The sequence below is a fragment of the Monodelphis domestica genome, chromosome 1 (assembly GCF_027887165.1).
Source record: "Monodelphis domestica isolate mMonDom1 chromosome 1, mMonDom1.pri, whole genome shotgun sequence".
NCBI lineage: Eukaryota > Metazoa > Chordata > Mammalia > Didelphimorphia > Didelphidae > Monodelphis > Monodelphis domestica.
The window spans coordinates 389,492,938-389,510,456 of record NC_077227.1 but is presented as its reverse complement, the minus strand read 5'-3'; the positions used below and the strand labels follow the sequence as shown (position 1 = coordinate 389,510,456).

At 38.7% G+C, this 17,519-nt stretch overlaps 1 protein-coding gene across 6 annotated transcripts in view; it reads right to left on the bottom strand.

Annotated features, from left to right (window-relative positions):
• The window catches only part of ZNF346 (zinc finger protein 346), a 73,294-nt gene that overhangs the window by 54,869 nt on the left and 906 nt on the right, over positions 1-17,519 (bottom strand). For all 6 annotated transcript variants that reach the window (XM_056811661.1, XM_007474127.3, XM_007474122.3 and 3 more), the window contains exons 2-5: positions 13,329-13,432; positions 11,633-11,728; positions 10,085-10,229; positions 3,035-3,253 (exon numbers count right to left, since the gene is read on the bottom strand). In XM_056811661.1, the coding sequence (XP_056667639.1) occupies positions 3,035-3,253; positions 10,085-10,229; positions 11,633-11,728; positions 13,329-13,432 (564 nt within the window). The remainder of the gene's footprint in view (positions 1-3,034; positions 3,254-10,084; positions 10,230-11,632; positions 11,729-13,328; positions 13,433-17,519) is intronic.

The following is a 17,519-nucleotide window of genomic DNA, read 5'->3' as shown; positions in this document are numbered from 1 at the left end:
AGTTTTTCCTAGGAGAAACAGAAATTAACAATCAACATGTGAAAATGTTTGAAATCACTAATAACAGAAAAGCAAAGTAAAACAACTTGGTGATATAATTTTACATCCAAATTGACATAGAAAATAAAAAATTCCATGTTGGTGGGGTATTCTGAAAGAACTAACTCACTGATGAAGATGTAAATTGGTCCAACTGTTTCAGAGAACAATATAGAACTGTATAAGAAAAGATGAAAATATTTTCATACCTTTAACCCAGCTATCCCACTACTAGAAGCTGGCTGACAGGAAGGAAAGTCCTATCATATAAGAGAATTTGTTTCATCACTATATGTAAGGATCAAAAAGTTGCAAATAAATATTTGGCCAGCAAATTGAAAATGGCCAAGTAGGCTGCTGTTATATATCATTGTAACATTTTCTTCTTGGATAGGTTGTGAATTTCTGTCTGCTGTATTAAATAAAAATTTATTAATAAAGAAGTGAAAATGTTAAATCTTTAAAAACTATCATTCCTAGTGGGAAAAAAAGGCTAATTTGCTTATGCTAGCAATTCTGTGTTCAAGAAGATGTGTCCTGAAGGGGGAGGACCAAAAATGAAGTATGAAGTCTAAAACTGTTTCATTTCTTCCCTACCCAACCTGGCTCTCTGTACACATCAGCCCGCTGCTTGGGAAGGCCTCTTGGTTTGTGATTAGAACTTGGGCCTGGAACCTTGCTTTAGTATCAGCTCAGTCAGCAGCAATGTAGTGGGAAGAGCACTGGAACAGGAGTCAGAAGACTCAGATTCAAATCTTGTCCTTCTTTATGAGCCTCATTTAACTTCTCTATGAAAATTCTAAATCCTATAGACTGACATTTCTTATGTGTCTCAGAACAACAGTAATTTTTCTCTAGGCAAGGAAGGGTAGTGTAAAAAATAGACTCGAATACAGGACTACAATCCCCATGAGCCTTTGCTCCACTTCCCCAGAATGCCTTGTAATCTCACCTGGGCCGAGATCGAGAAGGGATTAAAACTGAGGAAAAGGCTTTTGAGGGTCTTTTGGACTTCCGTTTTGGAGCAGAGGGTCTCTTCCATGATGTGAGGTTATTTTGTCTAGGCCTCTGGCCTAGACACATGTTTCTTACTTGTATATTCTTAATCTTTAACCTTTAATAAACCTCTAAAAAATATAATACTCCTTGCAGAGAGAAACTAATTTCTACCTGCCTCAGTCTCCCCATCTCCCCTAAATTTTAATCTTTACAGTAGGGAATGAAGGTTTACTAGGTGGGAATGTATGCAGGTAGAAAGAAAATGAAGCCAAAGTCTTCAGTAGTCTAATGGGTCTTTCATCTGCCTGCGGTTTTCACTACTACCAGCAGGGAGGGTGGAGATGAAAGGATCTGATCTTGGTCAGAGAAAATAACAGAAAGGACAGTATTAGATTCAGTCTCTGAAATCTCTAGACTGCTACTTCAGGACCACAGCAAAGGAAGATGGCGGAAATAGATCTCTAAAACAGTCTCATGAATTGGGAGGAGGGATTGTTTTTGAGAAAGCTGAGGAGGAATATTAGTCCTGAAGCATCTTGAGCATAAGCAATGAGAAAAATATGAGGCTTGGACATTAAATAGCAGACCTCACTCAAACCACCCGACAGGGGTTGAACTTACCCTAGAATGCCTGGGATTCTGAGGGTCACAGAAGAGCTATGATACAGAATGTTGTGAGTCAGAAGAGACAACTCTTAGTGTCTCTACTATGTAAACACATTTTTGCCTCCAACCTGAAATATGACTGGCAGGCCACAAAAGACAACCTGTTAGCAGGTTCAATTCCTTTATCTAGATGACTTCTGCTATTAGACTACATGGTTTAAGTAGTCTGCCTAGGAAATTATTTGAGAATGGCATTTTTCAAGGAGGAACAACAAGAGTAAAGAAGGCAGAGAGGAGGTGCAAACACTACCTTGGGAAAAGTGGAGTTGGCAAATATGGGTGCCAAAAAATAGGTTGCTAAAGCTGATCCTCTAGTTAGGTTTTAGAGAGCAAACATTATGTTTTATTGAAACAAGCATAAAAAGAAATAATAAACTGGAGGAATTGCATGTGAATTGGAACGACCTCCAGGAATTGATGCAGAGTGAAAAGAGCAGAACCAGAAGAACCTTATACACAGAGATGGATACACTGTGGCACAATCAAACGTAATGGACTTCTCTACTAGCAGCAATGCTAGTATTCTAGCATTTCTAGGACAATTCTGAGGAATTTATGAGAAAGAACACTATCCACATCCAGAGGAAGAACTGTGGGAGCAGAAATACAGAAGAAAAACAGCTGCTTAATCACATGGGTCGATGGGGATATGACTGGGGATGTAGACTAAGCAATCACTCTAGTGCAAACATCAATAATATGGAAATAGGTCTTGATTAATGACACATGTAAAACCCAGTGGAATTGCTAAGGGAGGGGTGTGGGAGGAGGGGAGGAAAAGAACATGAATAATGTAACCATGGAAAAATATTTTAAATAAACTAATTAAATAAAAATGTTCAAATAAAAATAAAAAAGAAGAAAAAAAGAAACAGAAGCATAATTATTGGAATTTCTGACCACTGTTGAGATTATATAGGGGATCTCTACTCAGGCATGGAGTAAACATTCTCTGATGTCTCTTTAAGCTCTGGGGCTACAGGATTCTCTTCTGGATATGTTCTGGTTTGTCAACATCCTTCTTAAAGAAAACTGGCTCCCAGAAAAAATCCAAAGAGGATCCTAGGATTTACAACTAGAAAGAACCTTAGAAATCAACTGGTCTAAGACTGCTTATTTTGCAGATGAGGAAACTGAGGTAAGTTAAAGTAACTCACCCAATATAACCCACGAAGGGGAGTAAGAAAACTGAAATTCAAATTTAAGTTCGCTGACTCCAAATTGTACTAGTGGGGAATCAAAATTAAAAAAATAAAATAAAATAAAATCCAAAAGGCTTTACAATACTACCCTAAGGCCTGGCCTAAATCCTGAGATAAGATTTTCTCACCTTCTGAAGCCGTTACAGGGGAGTCCTTGCTCTTGCCATAATGAGCCATCAGTTTGACTTTGGTTTCCTGTTTTTTGTGCTTCTTGCCAACATAGTGCTGCTTGGCCATGGAGGGGTTGTTGAAAGTGGCATGGCAGAGGCTGCAGAACTTATCTGGATCAGATGTATCACTACTGTCTTCACTGAAGCCAGGGGCATTCATGGGGAGTTTTGATGGAACTATACATAAAGAAAGACAATTAAAAGTCTCAGAGGTTAGTAGATTTTATATAAACCAAGACAAAAGGAAATAAATGGTAGAACAACTGATCTGGGAATGCCTGTGCAAAAAGAGTGTTTCTTCTCACTGGAGGAGGAAGAATGAAAGGAATGGTGGGATTTGCCAAAAGTGTAAGGGAGCAATAATGATTAAGGTCCTCAGTGCTGGAGTAGAGTTTAACAAGGTAGACACAGACTGAACTTGGGGCTCTAATAGTCTGAAAAATCTTTGAATTTCCCACCTTTATTTATCAGTATCCAATTCAGTCCTCTAATTGTGGGTATCTACAGAGGTTCTGCCCTTGGCTTTCTTGTCTTCGCTCTATACTCCTTACTTGGTGATTAGTTCCTATGGATTAAATTAGCTCTCTGCGGATGGCTCTTAGATCCAAATCCTAGACCTAAGGTTCAAGCCCTTGGATCTAGGTCTAGCCCTAAATCTTTTCCTAAATTCTAGAATTGCATCACCAATTATTTAAAAATGGATGTTCTATAGGTATCTCAAAACCTAACATTTCTAAAACAGAACTTATGAACTTTCACTCCAAACACAACCACTTCCAAACTTCCTTATTTCTATAGAGAATACTATTAACCTTACAAGTCACCAAGATTCATAACCTTCCATCATCCTTGATTCTTAACCTCCTCTGCTCCCATGCCCCATATCTAATCTCTTACAAAGTCTTTTGCCAATTACTCTTCCAGAGTATTTTTTAACATACATTCCCTTTTCTCTACTCACAATCACCTCACAACCTGATTACTTTAATGACTTCCTAATTGGTTTCTCTGCCTACATTCTCTCCCCTTTCCAATTCCTATTCCAGATAACTGCCAAAGTGATATTCCTAAAACACAAGTCCGACAATGAAACTCTAGATGTTTCCACTTGCCTCTAGAATCAAATATATAAACTCCTTCGCTTGGCATTTAAAGTCTTTTACATTATGGCTCCAGCCTACTTTATCAGACTTTAAACATTATTCACTTTATGTACACATTATAATCCAGCCAAACTAGCCTACTTGCTGCCCTGTACTCATAACATTCCATCTGTCCTCTCTGTTCCTTGGTGTCCACATGCCTGACATACTGTCTCCTCCTTCTGCCTCTTAAAGTCCATAACCTTTTTCAAAATTTAATTCAAGTACTCCTTCCTATATGAGAACTTTTCTGATGCCTCCAGGTATCTATCTCTCCTTCTGAAATTATTTTGTGAGTTGCATCACCTTCTAAAATGTCTATGTAGGTAAAGTAATCTGCCTAATATCAGAGGTAAGAGTACCAGTTGGAACTTCAAAGCAGATCACAGCTCTAAGCCCCATGCTGTTTTTCACATTCTATATAATACTACCTCTGATGTTTTGGCCTGGATTTGAGGTTGACTACCTTTTCTGAAACTGTCCTGGGGCAATGTAAAGATGCAACTCCTTGAGGTTAGGGATTACTCTAATTTTATTTTTTAATCTCTATCACCTACAGTGTTCTGAATAGTCGGCTTCATATGAATGCTTGTGAATGAAGTGATGGCCTGACAAATGCAAAAATACTGTGGTAATATGTGTCTTTATAACACTTCTCTCCCTTGAAAACCCAAAACAATGGATATAGAAACCTTTCAAAAGATGAGAGAAGTGGGATCATTACTGTTATACATCCTCATAACATCCCAGTTATACTGTCCAGAGGCCAATTTATAGGTAAATGATGGATCAACATTTATTTATAGTTTACAAGAGAGAGCGAAGGAAAAAATCATTTATATAGTATCTACTATGAACCAGGTACTGGGCTTTAAAAAAACACCACCACTTTACCTCTTGTCTTAGAATGGATACCACTTATTAGTTCCAAGGCAGAACAAAGGGCTAGACAACTGAAGTTAAGTGATTTGCCCAGGGTCACCCAGCTAGAAGTGTCTGAGGTCCCATTTGAACCTAGATCCTCCCATCTCTGGGCTTGGCTCTCTATCCACTGAATCATCTCCCCCCTGCTCCTCTTAAAAATTTTTTTTTTCATTATGCTTTTTCAAATAACAAATATCTCATTTGATCCTCACAACAACTCCGCGAGACTGGTGATATTATTATCCCTATTTTACAGTTGAGAAAACTGAAGCAAACAGAGGTTAAGTGAATTTGCCAAGGTCACACAGCCAATTAAATATCTGATGTCAAACTTAAACTCAGTTCTTCCTGATAGGTGTTTCAAAGCACATCTATTATCTCCTTTGATCCTCATAATACTTTGAAATAGGCATTACATGAATCATTAGTCCCATTTTAGAGGAAAAATTTTGTTCAAGATTATATAGCTATTAAATGGCAGAACAAGAATTTGAACCCAGATCTACTGGATCCAAAGTAAACTAACAATAAACTGACTTTTATATGATAATATATTAAATTGTTTCTGATACATCTTTTCACTGGAAACTGAAAACAATCCTATGAGTTGATAAGTGTAGTTATTTCCAATTTTTAGATGAAGAAAATAAGGTTCAGAGAATTCATATGATTTACCCAAAGTAAAAAAAAAGTTTCAGAGTAAGAAATGAACTCAGTTCATTTGACTCTAAATTCAATGCTCTTTTTAGTAGACTAGAATTCCTTTCTCTTGTTAAAAGTCATGTAGAAACAGGGTCCAAACTTCTTGCCTTCTCTATCTCCTTGAAAGAGCTGGGAGCAGAACCAAGGCCTATGGCTCTTTACTGAACCAAGAAACAGTGTATTTGTTGAATCCAGACTCAGAATACTCAGCTGATTAGTGATAAAACAGGTTTGAGTTTGCTTCCTTTGTGGGGCCAACTCCCTTTACTCTCACTGACTGCAGACTGCCTCTTTCATCTTGATCAACCATATTGTAAAGCAGAGCTATAGATAAGCAGAGCAACACCATATATAGAGTACACCTCACACTCACCAAGACTCTCTAGGCTACTGTGTTATTTTTCCTTTCCAAAATATCATTTTTCTATATATTTTTAACAAGTCAAGTGGAAGGTACTTGCTTTATGCAATGTCTAATTTAGGAAGTCCATGTCCAGGAGGGTCAAAGAATTCCAGACTTAACACTGCCTCTGGCACCTCATCATGGCACGGAGGGGACGCTGAGTGAGTTCTTGAAGAATATGGCAGCAGTACACCAGCTCTGAAAGATCCTACCAGGCTGAAAAGATTCTTAATTTGGTTTCATTGCCAGAACTGTATTTCTGTTGTTTGAGGAGAAATCTAGCTAAATTTGGAAGATCTCACTATTGGGATGGAGATAATAAGAAGAATTTTTTGGTCACAGACTATCTCAAAAACTCCCTACTAATTATAAAAGGCTGTGACCTGTATTGTTGGAAGGAGACCTATGTGAATTGAAGGGCTGAAAAATGTATTAACTTTTTGGGGTTGTGATGCCACTTTTTTTTTTTTAACCCTTACCTTCCTTCTTGGAATCAATACTGTGTATTGGTTCCAAGGCAGAAGAGTGGTAAGGGCTAGGTAATGGGGGTTAAGTGACTTGCCCAGGGTCACACAGCTGGGAAGTATCTGAGGTCAAATTTGAACCTAGGACCTCCCATCTCTAGGTCTGGCTATTAATCCACTGAGCTACCCAGCTCCCTTAGAACCCTCCCCAGGGCTTTTTCACAATAAGTATTTTATAACTTGGCCTCCTATAATTATACAGCTTTTTCTTTAATCCTTAAATTTCCCTTTATTTCTAGTTCATTCCAATATATAGAGGTATTTTTGAAACCCAATTCTTTCACCCAAACTGTTACCTAACACTCCTACCTTTCTATCATCTGAAGATTTAATAAGCATGTTACTTGTGTTTTCTCAAGACAGTGAAGGTCCTCAAAACCATATAATGAGGATTGTATAAAAGAAATGAGGATCTTTAGCCTAGAGAAGTCTTTGTGGGAAGATGGACTCATTGTCTTTAAATATATGAAAAGATTTCTTGTGCAAGAAGGCTTAGACTTGTTCTGCTTGGTTCCAGAGGGCAGCACAAGGACTAATGGAGGGAAGTTACTAAGCAACAGATATTCACTCCATATAAAGAAAAAACTTAACAATTAAAACCTTCAAAAAAGGGAATGGTTTGCTTCAGTAAGTACTAAGTTCTAGGTCAATAGAGGTGTTCAGAGGATAACCATTTGTCACATATATTTATAGCGGAGATTAATACTTCAGGCAAGGCTTGGATCAGACAACCACTAGGGTTCTTTCTAGCTCTGGAAGTCTGCTCCTAAGATTCTAAGATCCTGAGCTCCCCAGTTCATGGTTTAGCATCAACCAAATTATCATGAATTAATAAGTATCATGGACAGAGATATACTGCTTAATGCAAACAAAATGGAAGTTCAAAAATTCAAATAAGGACATCAGCTAATCACTCCTTCTCATGGGTTCAGAGAAGGTATGTAAACCAGTACTCCTGTTATTAATAGGGTGAATGAAACCCAGGGATGAATCCCCATCATGAGAAGTTAAAAGAGTCTATTTTCAAACCATGTGGAATGAAAATTAATTCCTAACAGTTGAAAACACAGCTTGCTAGACAAAGAGAGCAGCACTGAAGTTCTCCACTTTTATAGGCAAGCTTCCTATCTCAGTAAGAAGAGGCTGCTTTTGTAGATAAAAGCAAGTAGGGCATGACCTGCACACTCCAAAAAGATGAGGGATTTGCTTTCAAGTCTGAGCATACAGCGAGTGGTGAAGACATAAGTTGTTAAGAGAAGATGGAAGTTGAAGAGGCAGGAGGGAATTTCTCAATATACTCACAGAACTCCTGTACTTTCAAAATCCCATTCCAATTCCAGACAAAGGATTGGGGCCATGAGGCTCCTGCAGAGAAAAATCTATCTGACCCTAGGAGAGATTAGGTGGCCAAGTCCCTTATAAACATCTGACTTGGTGTTAGAAGCCTTGGGCTCAAGCTTTGGCGTAACCATGGGCAAATCTCTTTCCCTTTCAGCTTACTTCCTTATCTAAAAAATAGGAATAACAATAATTATATTACTTATGTCACAGCAGGGTGTTGTGAAGATTAAATAAGAGAAAATATGTAAAATGCTATAAGTTTGTCCAATCATCCTCAGTTCCAATCAGTTGCCGAAAACTTTTAATTATATCTCTACATGTTTTGAATATATGTCACCTTCTTTTTACCACTAATTTAGATCTTCATTTACTTGCAACTGGATTATTCTAACAGCTTTTAAAAACAATATCCTATCTGCTTCTAGTCTCTTCTTTTTCTGATAAATCCTCCACAAAGCTGCCAAAATGATATTGCTACGGCACAAGTCGTACAAAGGCACAAGGCTCAAAGATCTTTAATGGCTCCCCATTGCCTAAAGAAGTTCAAATTCTTGACATTTAAGGTCCTCAGAAATTTTGCTCCCACTCATCTTTCTAGCCTTATTTCATATGATTCTCCTTTACAAATTGTATGTCCCAGCCAATTTCAATCATCCACTATTTCTCAAACTTGACCCTCCATATTCAATCTGGACATCTGCACTGACCAAGAGTTCCCTTATTCATAGATTATATAAGTACTTTTTTCTGACTTCAGATCTCAGGGTATGGCCACAACCTGCCTGGAAAGTATTATTTTATATTATTTCCACTCATTCACTCTTCTCTTCGAAACTATACTAGTGGCAAGTCCCATAAACTTGCCACTATTTCCTGCTTCTTTCTGTTCATTTCAGCAGGCTATCTATCCCTTCTCCAATAAATGTTCTGCTCATTTTTCCTCCCCCGAATCCTTCCCTTTCTTCAAAGCTCTGCTCAATTCAGCCACTAACTTTCATAAAGCCTCTCTTGGCCTTCTTAGCCAGAAATGTTTTCTCCTTCCTCAAATTTTCCAAAATTCTTTATACTTCCACCATCACATAGAATACTATATTTATCTTTGTACAGATCACATTACCCTCATAGAATATAAACTCCTTGAGGGAGGAGACATTATAGCTTAACAATTTTTGCATTCTTATTTCCTGGCATAGTACCTTGCACTTAAGTACCAAATGTTTGTTGAATCCAATATGTTCTTGCCTAGACTAGAACTTCCTTCTAGTCACTCTTCCCAATTCCAGTAAATCCCATCTACCCTTCATACTGTCACCTAAATGATCTCCCCATATGAAAACTTAAACCATATCATTCTGGTACTCAAAAGTCTTTAGTGGTTCCTATCTCTACCAAATTGAGAAAAAATACCTGTACCTAGAATTCAAAGTTCTATACAGTCCAGTTCTAAACTGCTTTTCAAGCCTTACTTCACACTTTCACCTTCCACATACTTTTCATTCCATTCCCATCTTATTGTCTTTTCTTTGTGTCTTTGCTTCTGACAACTCCCAAGCTTTAAAGAGATTTTCCTCCCTCCTTTCTTTTATCTCTGAAGCTTTTACCACTGAAATCTTTCCCTTTAAAGCTCAACTCAGATGTCACATTCTATATGACATCCTCTCTGACTCTCCTGGGTAAAAGTGAACTCTGCTTTGTACTTATCTTATTACCCCACTAAATTAGAGGTATTTGTCATATTTGGTGCTCTTCTATTAAACTGAAAATTTTGTGAGAACAGTTTCTCTCATTAAATCCCTAGTGACCAGCCCTTGTTCACAAAAGGTGTTTAATAAGTGTTTGCTGAATGAATAATTTGGTTGAGTGGAGCTGCCCTTGCTTCATGATTATTTAAGTCATCCCCCAAAGATTTTAATTTGAACATCAGCCCCATCCCATCCTCAGGCATGAAGACGGTGCAGAGAAAGAGCAGTACCTTCCGCCTGGGAGTTACTCTGCTTCAACTTCATGTTCTTGGCATGGGTCTTCCCCAGGTAGTGAGACTGGGCCACGATGGGGGAAGAAAAGGTCATGTTGCAGATGGCACAGCACCGATCCCTGTCATCGCCATGGCTGCTCTCCTGCTCAGGAGGGAGAACGGTGCCTTTTACTGGCTATTACAGGGACCAGGCTAGAAAACACGACAGTTCCACCCCACCCTCTATCTGCAGGGCCCTGACCTCATCCATTTTATTTTCTGCTGAAGTGTTCAAAGAGGGCAATCCTAAGGCAAGCAGGAGAACAATGGCTCAGTAACAATGCTCCTCTTATCTATAGGATACTTGATAATTTTCAAAGTGCTTTTGTTCATCTGAGTCTTACAACAACCCTGTGAGGAAGGCAAAGCTGGAATGAAAGTCTGAGATGGAAGGAACCTTAGAAACCATCTAGGACAACTCCCTTATTTTACAGGAAAAGAATTAGGAAAATGAGGCCCAGAAAGAGATTTAGTGACATATCCAAGGTCACAAAGGCAGCAAGAAGCAGATCTGGGTTGAAATCAGGTCCTCTGACTCCAGATCCAGTATTCTTTCTATGATAGCCCCTCAAATACACCCCTTTACCTGATACTTTCTCCCACAGATTTCCTCCACCCTCTCTTCCACTGTAGACCTAATAAATAATTCCATTTCACTGATCAGGAAACAGATTCAGGGATGGAAGATGACCATGCAGTTCCTAAGTAGCAGAACCAGTAGGTGACTCTAAGCCTTAAAGGTTGCCCTGTGATCTTTTCAATACTTTATTCTGCCTTCCTGGCTCAGACAAACAGTTCTAGGCATACAACTAAATATCTGGGAGAGAGAAAAAAACTTCTGGATTTGGAGAGAGATGGAAATTTCTGGATTTGGGGAACAGGGTGGTAAAAGTCCTTCTGAACTTGGCAAGAATCATATTGACAGGGCAATAGATTAGGTGATTCAAATTGCAAGAATACCAACTGTCCTATAATGTTACTAAGCTTTGGAACTTTTGATGGATAGAATTTAAAATGGAAAGGATCTCAGATAATCTAACCAACTCCCTCATTTTCCAAATGAGGAAACTGATGCCCAGGTGCATCAAGTGACTTGGCCAGGTTCACAAAGGTAGCAGGTGGTACAATATCACACATTTAGGTCTAATTAGATTTCAATCACAACAATTACGTTGAAGTACATTCTATTTGTCAGACAAATATCACAGATCAAGAGTTCACTTTTTTAAATGGAAATGAAATGAAGACCATAAACCTGGGTTTCTAATGTATCTCCTCATTCTACACATTGGGACACTTGAGAAACAAGGTGTTCTGACAAGAGAGAGATCACATTTTCAGATTGATTTCTTGATCATTAGTTAACTGGGAGCCTTCTCACAACCTCTGAGGAAAACTGGAAAATACTCTTGGAAAAGTAGTTAGGTCCTTCCCTGTTCCAACACACTCCAGAAGGGAAATATCTTATTCTGATGGGTCTCCTTTTGGGAGGCCTGTAATTATTACCTGTTTTGAATCTAGCTTCAATTTTTTTCCATCATTAAACTCCTCCTCTTTGTGAATAGATGTATATCTCCTCACTTTGTTTGCATGTTTCTTGCTCTGGAAAGAACCCAGGAGGAAGAAAATAAAAAATACTTTTTAAACCAAATGTTGTATGATAGTGCTTGGCTAACATACTTATCTAGAACATCTCTCCAAGGACCTCAAACTGTTAAGACTCATACAATTCATTCTCATACTAATCAGTGACTGAGTGAACAAGTCATTATATGGTGAAAATTGGGTCATATAGCAAAGATAATGTAAAGGGGTTATCCCCTGTGAACATGACATGGGAATGCCTTCTATGTTGGGCTAAATTACAACTGAGTTAAAGGAAGCTATCCTACTTGCTTATTTGTATTTCTATGTCTGTTCACAAAATGAAGACATCAGATGGGCATATGCTGGGGATGTAGACTCTAAATGATCACCCTAGTGCAAATATCAATAATATGGAAACAGGTCTTAATCAATGACACATGTAAAACCCAGTAGAATTGCTTGTTGGTTATGGGGGGGGGGGGAGAACATGAATCATAGAACCATGGAAAATTTTTCTTAATTAATCAAATAAAATTTTTTAAAAAATGAAGACATCAGAGTCCATTCTCTCCTTTTGCAGACAAAGGAATATAAGTTCAGTGAGAGAAATCCATTTGTTCCAGATATTATAGCTAATAAGTGGCTATGTAGGGATATGACTCAAATTGCCCAATACCCATTGCAGAGGTTTTGCCACTATCCCATATTGCCACCTTAAGGGGTACAGATTGGGAAAGGCAAGTGCATATCTGGTTAGCTAAGTGTGGTCACTCATGAATAACTATGGAAAAAGTGCCACAAATCAATTGGTGGCTTCCTGATTGACTTGAAAGTGGTGCTGGAATTAGAAGATGAGACCAATAAGCTAGGTCCATAGGTGAAAGGTAGAGGGTGAAGAAGGGAGGGGAGAATCACAAATTCAGCTTGGGAAAATGACATTTTTATTTGGGGTATTTTACACAGAAAGAATGAAACCACTAGGAGAGTCCTGGGAAAACTTTAGTATAGGATAGGTTTGCAAGCTTATGGTCACCTAGCCTGGAACTAGGTGATTTTTTTTTACATATTTCTAATAATCTTTAATGCAGAATCTCCTTTACTTTATTAAGCAACTCTAAATATATACTCTTATTTCGGGGAGAGTGTAATGAAGGAGAAGGGAAACAAGGAGAATGGATATTAGAACTAGGGTACTTTGAAACAGTGGGAGAATGTATAATCAGCATTCTTGCATGGCAGACTCTGAGCTTAGTCAAGAAAGTTTAGGGGCCAGGAAAGCCCAAGAAGCTCAAAGCTTTGACTTGGGATTCAATGAAAGAGTGAAAGGCAAAAGGTTGGGGTTGGAAGCAAGGTTCCATGGGTCTTCTCAGAGAGGAGAAACTAGAATGCTTGGGAATGTGACTTTAAATCAATGATGCCCAAGACTCATGGTTGAATTATTGCATCTTCTATAGATATACTGAGATGAGATCCAAGAAGCTAACAAGGAATGTCACCTTTCTCATTTGGTAAGCTGGAAATGGAATCCATGTCTCTCTCCCTCTCTTACTTCTAAACTGTTGTAAATGGGTCTGTGGAGTAACTATGGTTCTCTCAAATGGCTATGGCATGATACCTGATAATGGGCGAGTTTCTGGGACTCAGAAATCAGTACTGCATTGCACACTTTACATTGGACATCTGTGAAGAGGTGGTTGTTTTCTTGGATCATTCGATCTACTGTGGAGGAAAAGAAAAGTCATGTTAATTGTCTCACACCCATCTTACAAGGTCATAGCATGCCATAGTCCTTTTACAACTAAGCAGTATAGCTTCTATACTGACAATAGAGAAGCAGCAAAAACAAGCCTCACAGTGTTCTGGATTTCTTTACAAAGGTAGACAGGATATCAAATTGGGAAACCAGAAGCTTGTTAATTTTTACTACAATTCTGCCAAAGGGGCTAGGAATCCCATGTCTCTTTGGTACATAATTAGTCATTCCATCTAGGACAGGGCTGTGTGGTTGGTAGTCCCTGAAACCTGTGAATAATAAATCACATTTCTGTCATACGTTAAGGTTTACAGAAGGCATTCCTGACACTTTCTTTTCCTCAGCTGGGAGGTGAGGGAGTACTACTGTAGAATGCCACCTACTCTTGTTCAATGCATTAGGCTGCGTCATTTGATTTTGCTTAAACATTTTTCTTTGCTTTAAGACAGACTTCTATAGTGTGTGTTGTGTGTGTAGGCTTAGAAATGTTTTATGTAAAATTAACAAAAAGGAATCTACAAAATTTAAAAAGACAAAATCTTCCACAGGTAGGAGAAATTTGCATTTTAGATATGAAGAAACTAAGGATCAGAGAGGTCAAGTGTTGTGTGCATGCTCACACAAATACTAGGTATTCTTTAATGATTTGAACACAATTGTTAAGAAGTTACCCAGCCAGGTAAGGTCAACTGGCCATCTCTGGTCTTATTAAAAGGGACATACACACATGTAAATATATACTACATATGGCATAATAATAATGTAGATAAATACAAAGTAATTGGGGAGGGAAGTCACTAACAAATTGGGGAAAGATTAGAAAAATCTTTATATAGAAGGTGCTACTTGAGTTAGATTTTGAAGGGAGGGATTCGAAGCATTGGAGGTGAGGAAGGAGGGAATGGGAGATAGGTGGTACAAAGGCACAGAGTTGGGGATGGAGTACCAAGTGTGAGGAACTCTCAATGGCACCACCACCCTCTCAGTCCCCAGAATCAAAACCCAATAGTCATCTCCAATTCTTCCCTCTTCTTCATATTCTTCAGTAACCTAGTTCTGGTGTTTCTACCTCGACAATAACCCTAGAATCCATTTCTTTCTTTATTGCTGCTGTTCCCATTGTGGTCTAGGTTCTCTTCATCTCTATTGAACAGCTACAAAAGAATCATAAAGCTTTTTTTTTTTTTTAAACCCTTACCTTCTTTTTAAAAATAGATATTAAGTATCGGTTCCAAGGCAGAAGAGCAGTAAGGGCTAGGCATTTGGGGTTAAGTGACCTGACCAGAGTCACACAGCTAAAAGGTGTCTAGAGCCACATTTGAACCCAGAACATCCCAGGCCTGGTTGTCTATCCAGTGAGCCTCCTAGCTGCTTGACTCACAGAACCTAGGCATGTTATTTAACCCCAACTGCCTGACCCTTACTGCTGTTCTGTCTTGGTAGTAATGCTTAATATTGACTCTAAGACAGAAAACAAAGGTTTAAAAAGGAGAGACTTCAAAAGCTTTCTAATCTAAACTATACCTTAACAAGAATCTCTTCTCTAACATATGACTTCCCCAAGTGATTATACAACTTTAGCTCGAAAATGTCCAGTAAGCCTGAGCTAATTACTAAAGCCACAGGTTCCATTTTTGGAAAGGGTAATGGTTAATAACTTTTTCCTTAAATCAAGTGAGTCAAAATTTGCCCTTTCACAGTTTTTGTGCATTGTTCTTAGTTCAGCCCTCAGACCAAGCTAAGGAATTTGATTCTTCTTCCACATAATAATTGTCAAATTTTGAAGACAGATAGCATGTTCCCTCCAAGTCTTCTCTTTTCCAGAATAAATATTTCTAGTTCCTTTAACTAGTCCCCATGTGATATGAATAGAAGTCCTTTACTATCCTGGTTGCTCTTACAGGAATACTCTACAGCTTATCAATGTCCTTCCTACAATGTGGCACCCAGAATACTTTAGATGTGGTAACAGTAGGGCAGAATATAGCAAGACTATTAACTTCCCAATTCTTGGAAATTCTGTTAAAATGTTGTAGTCTAAGATTGCCTTAGCTTCCTTGGCTGCCATAGCATACTAGAGAGCTTATAGTCCACTCCAAGTTCCCAGATCTTTTTTGGGACAAACTGCTGTCTAGCCATCTCTTTTGTCTTGTATTTATGAGATTTTTTTTGTACTCATATAATACTTTAAATTCATTCCTATTAAATTTCATCTTGGTTTCCTAACTAATCATAGAGGTCAATGGGACTTTCTATAAGTAAGGAAGCTGTGGTACAGTAGGAAAAGTATTAAGTTGGAAAGCCAGAGCCCAGCTGGGTCCTACACTCTTCTCTACTTCTGAAAATGACTAGTTTGTGATGTTGACTAATTGAATTCATCTCACTTAACTTTACTCTCCCCCTTGATGATGAGAATAGTCACAATACCTTCTTTTTGGGATTGTTGTGAGGATCAAATGAAGTAATGTACATAAAGCTTGGTATCCGAGCATATCTGTATATAGAAACTATTAAGCCTAATAGAAATAACAGCCATCATTATTGATATTCATCAAAGCAAATTTCCACATTATATATTATAAATACTTTTGTCCTTCAATCAAGCCTATTAATTGCAGTCATTTTGGAAAAAAAAAACATACTTCTCCCTATTTAAAACTCTTGGATATGTCTCTCCTCTACGTGAAGGGTCAAAATCAAAAAGGTTCAGCCTACTATTGAAGAACTTGATGATGTGACTGTGATTTATCTCTATTCTTAACTCACATTACACCCCCACATTCAACCTCCACTGCAACCAAAGAGAACTTATTGGCTATTTCCTGAACAAGACTTATACCTTTCTACCTTGTCACCTTGCTTCTTTCATCAACCTAGAATGCACTCCCTTTTACCTTTGCAAACATGGAAGTTAACTGCAAACCTTTAAGTACTGTATATCTGTTACTATCATCATTCATTCTCCTTGTCAGGTTCTGTTAAATTTCTATCCAGCCTTCAAATTTCAGATTACACCCCCCCCCCCACTTCTCTCATCTTTAATATATGAGAAATAACTCACTTAGTTTGAATCTCTTTATGACTTTTACTTAGCTTGTCTTTTACTGGTGTTATCATATTAACCCTTTTAGACTGAACTCCCATACCTTGCTATCAGAGTGGGCATAGCCTGGAAAAAAGAAAAGTAGAAAGATGCAGGCAAGGGAGTCATGATGCTAATCCAAGGCACTGATACAAGAAATATATGGGAGAATAGATAACAGGAAGTCAACTTCCCTAAAACAGGGTGGAAGAGGGACGATATTAGTCCTAGTAACAAGAAGAGGGGTAATATTGCTAGATCTAAGATTGACCTGATAATTAAGAGGGAGGAGGACATACATAGGAAGCATGTAATGTTCAGGCACTGGCTGAGTGGATGTGAGCTTGGGTAAGGATTGTAGCTGGCCTCAGAAGGGTTAGCTGTGAAGAAAGGAATGATAGTTGTGGGAGTGGGGTCCTTAGAAGACAATTATGCTAAGGAGAGAAAAGAGCCTAAAAATAAAAGCCCTTATGTGATGCTTAGGATAGGAGTCAAGTGCTGTGACTCAAAGAAGCTGGATGTGAGGTTCATTGGAGACCAGGGAGTATGGGGCTATAGTGGGTATAGATGGTGGTATATTCAGGTGAAACTGGAGAAACCCAAAGTTAGGGGAGAAGGGAAAATGACCAGATGAGGATGGGGGCCAGGTGGGGATGGGGCCCTGACTTCCTCAACCAGGATCTATGAGGTCTGGGAAGGCAGTAAGGTTTGGGAACAGAGGATGGTGTCTAGGTAAGGTTGGGGACAGGACTGGTCAGTAAGGGGATAAGGTCCAGGTGAAGAAGTTGGGAGCCAATCTGAGCAGCCATCCTGGTGAGGCTGGATGGAAAACTCACTGGGGAGTGTACCCCGGAGATATGGGTTCATGAAGGGCAGAGTGCACTAGCATGCAGAAATGAAGTCCGGGTGAGGTTGGGGCAGGGGAAAAGCCATTGAAGTGAGGCTGTAAGAGAGGCTCAGTGGCCCCGGGA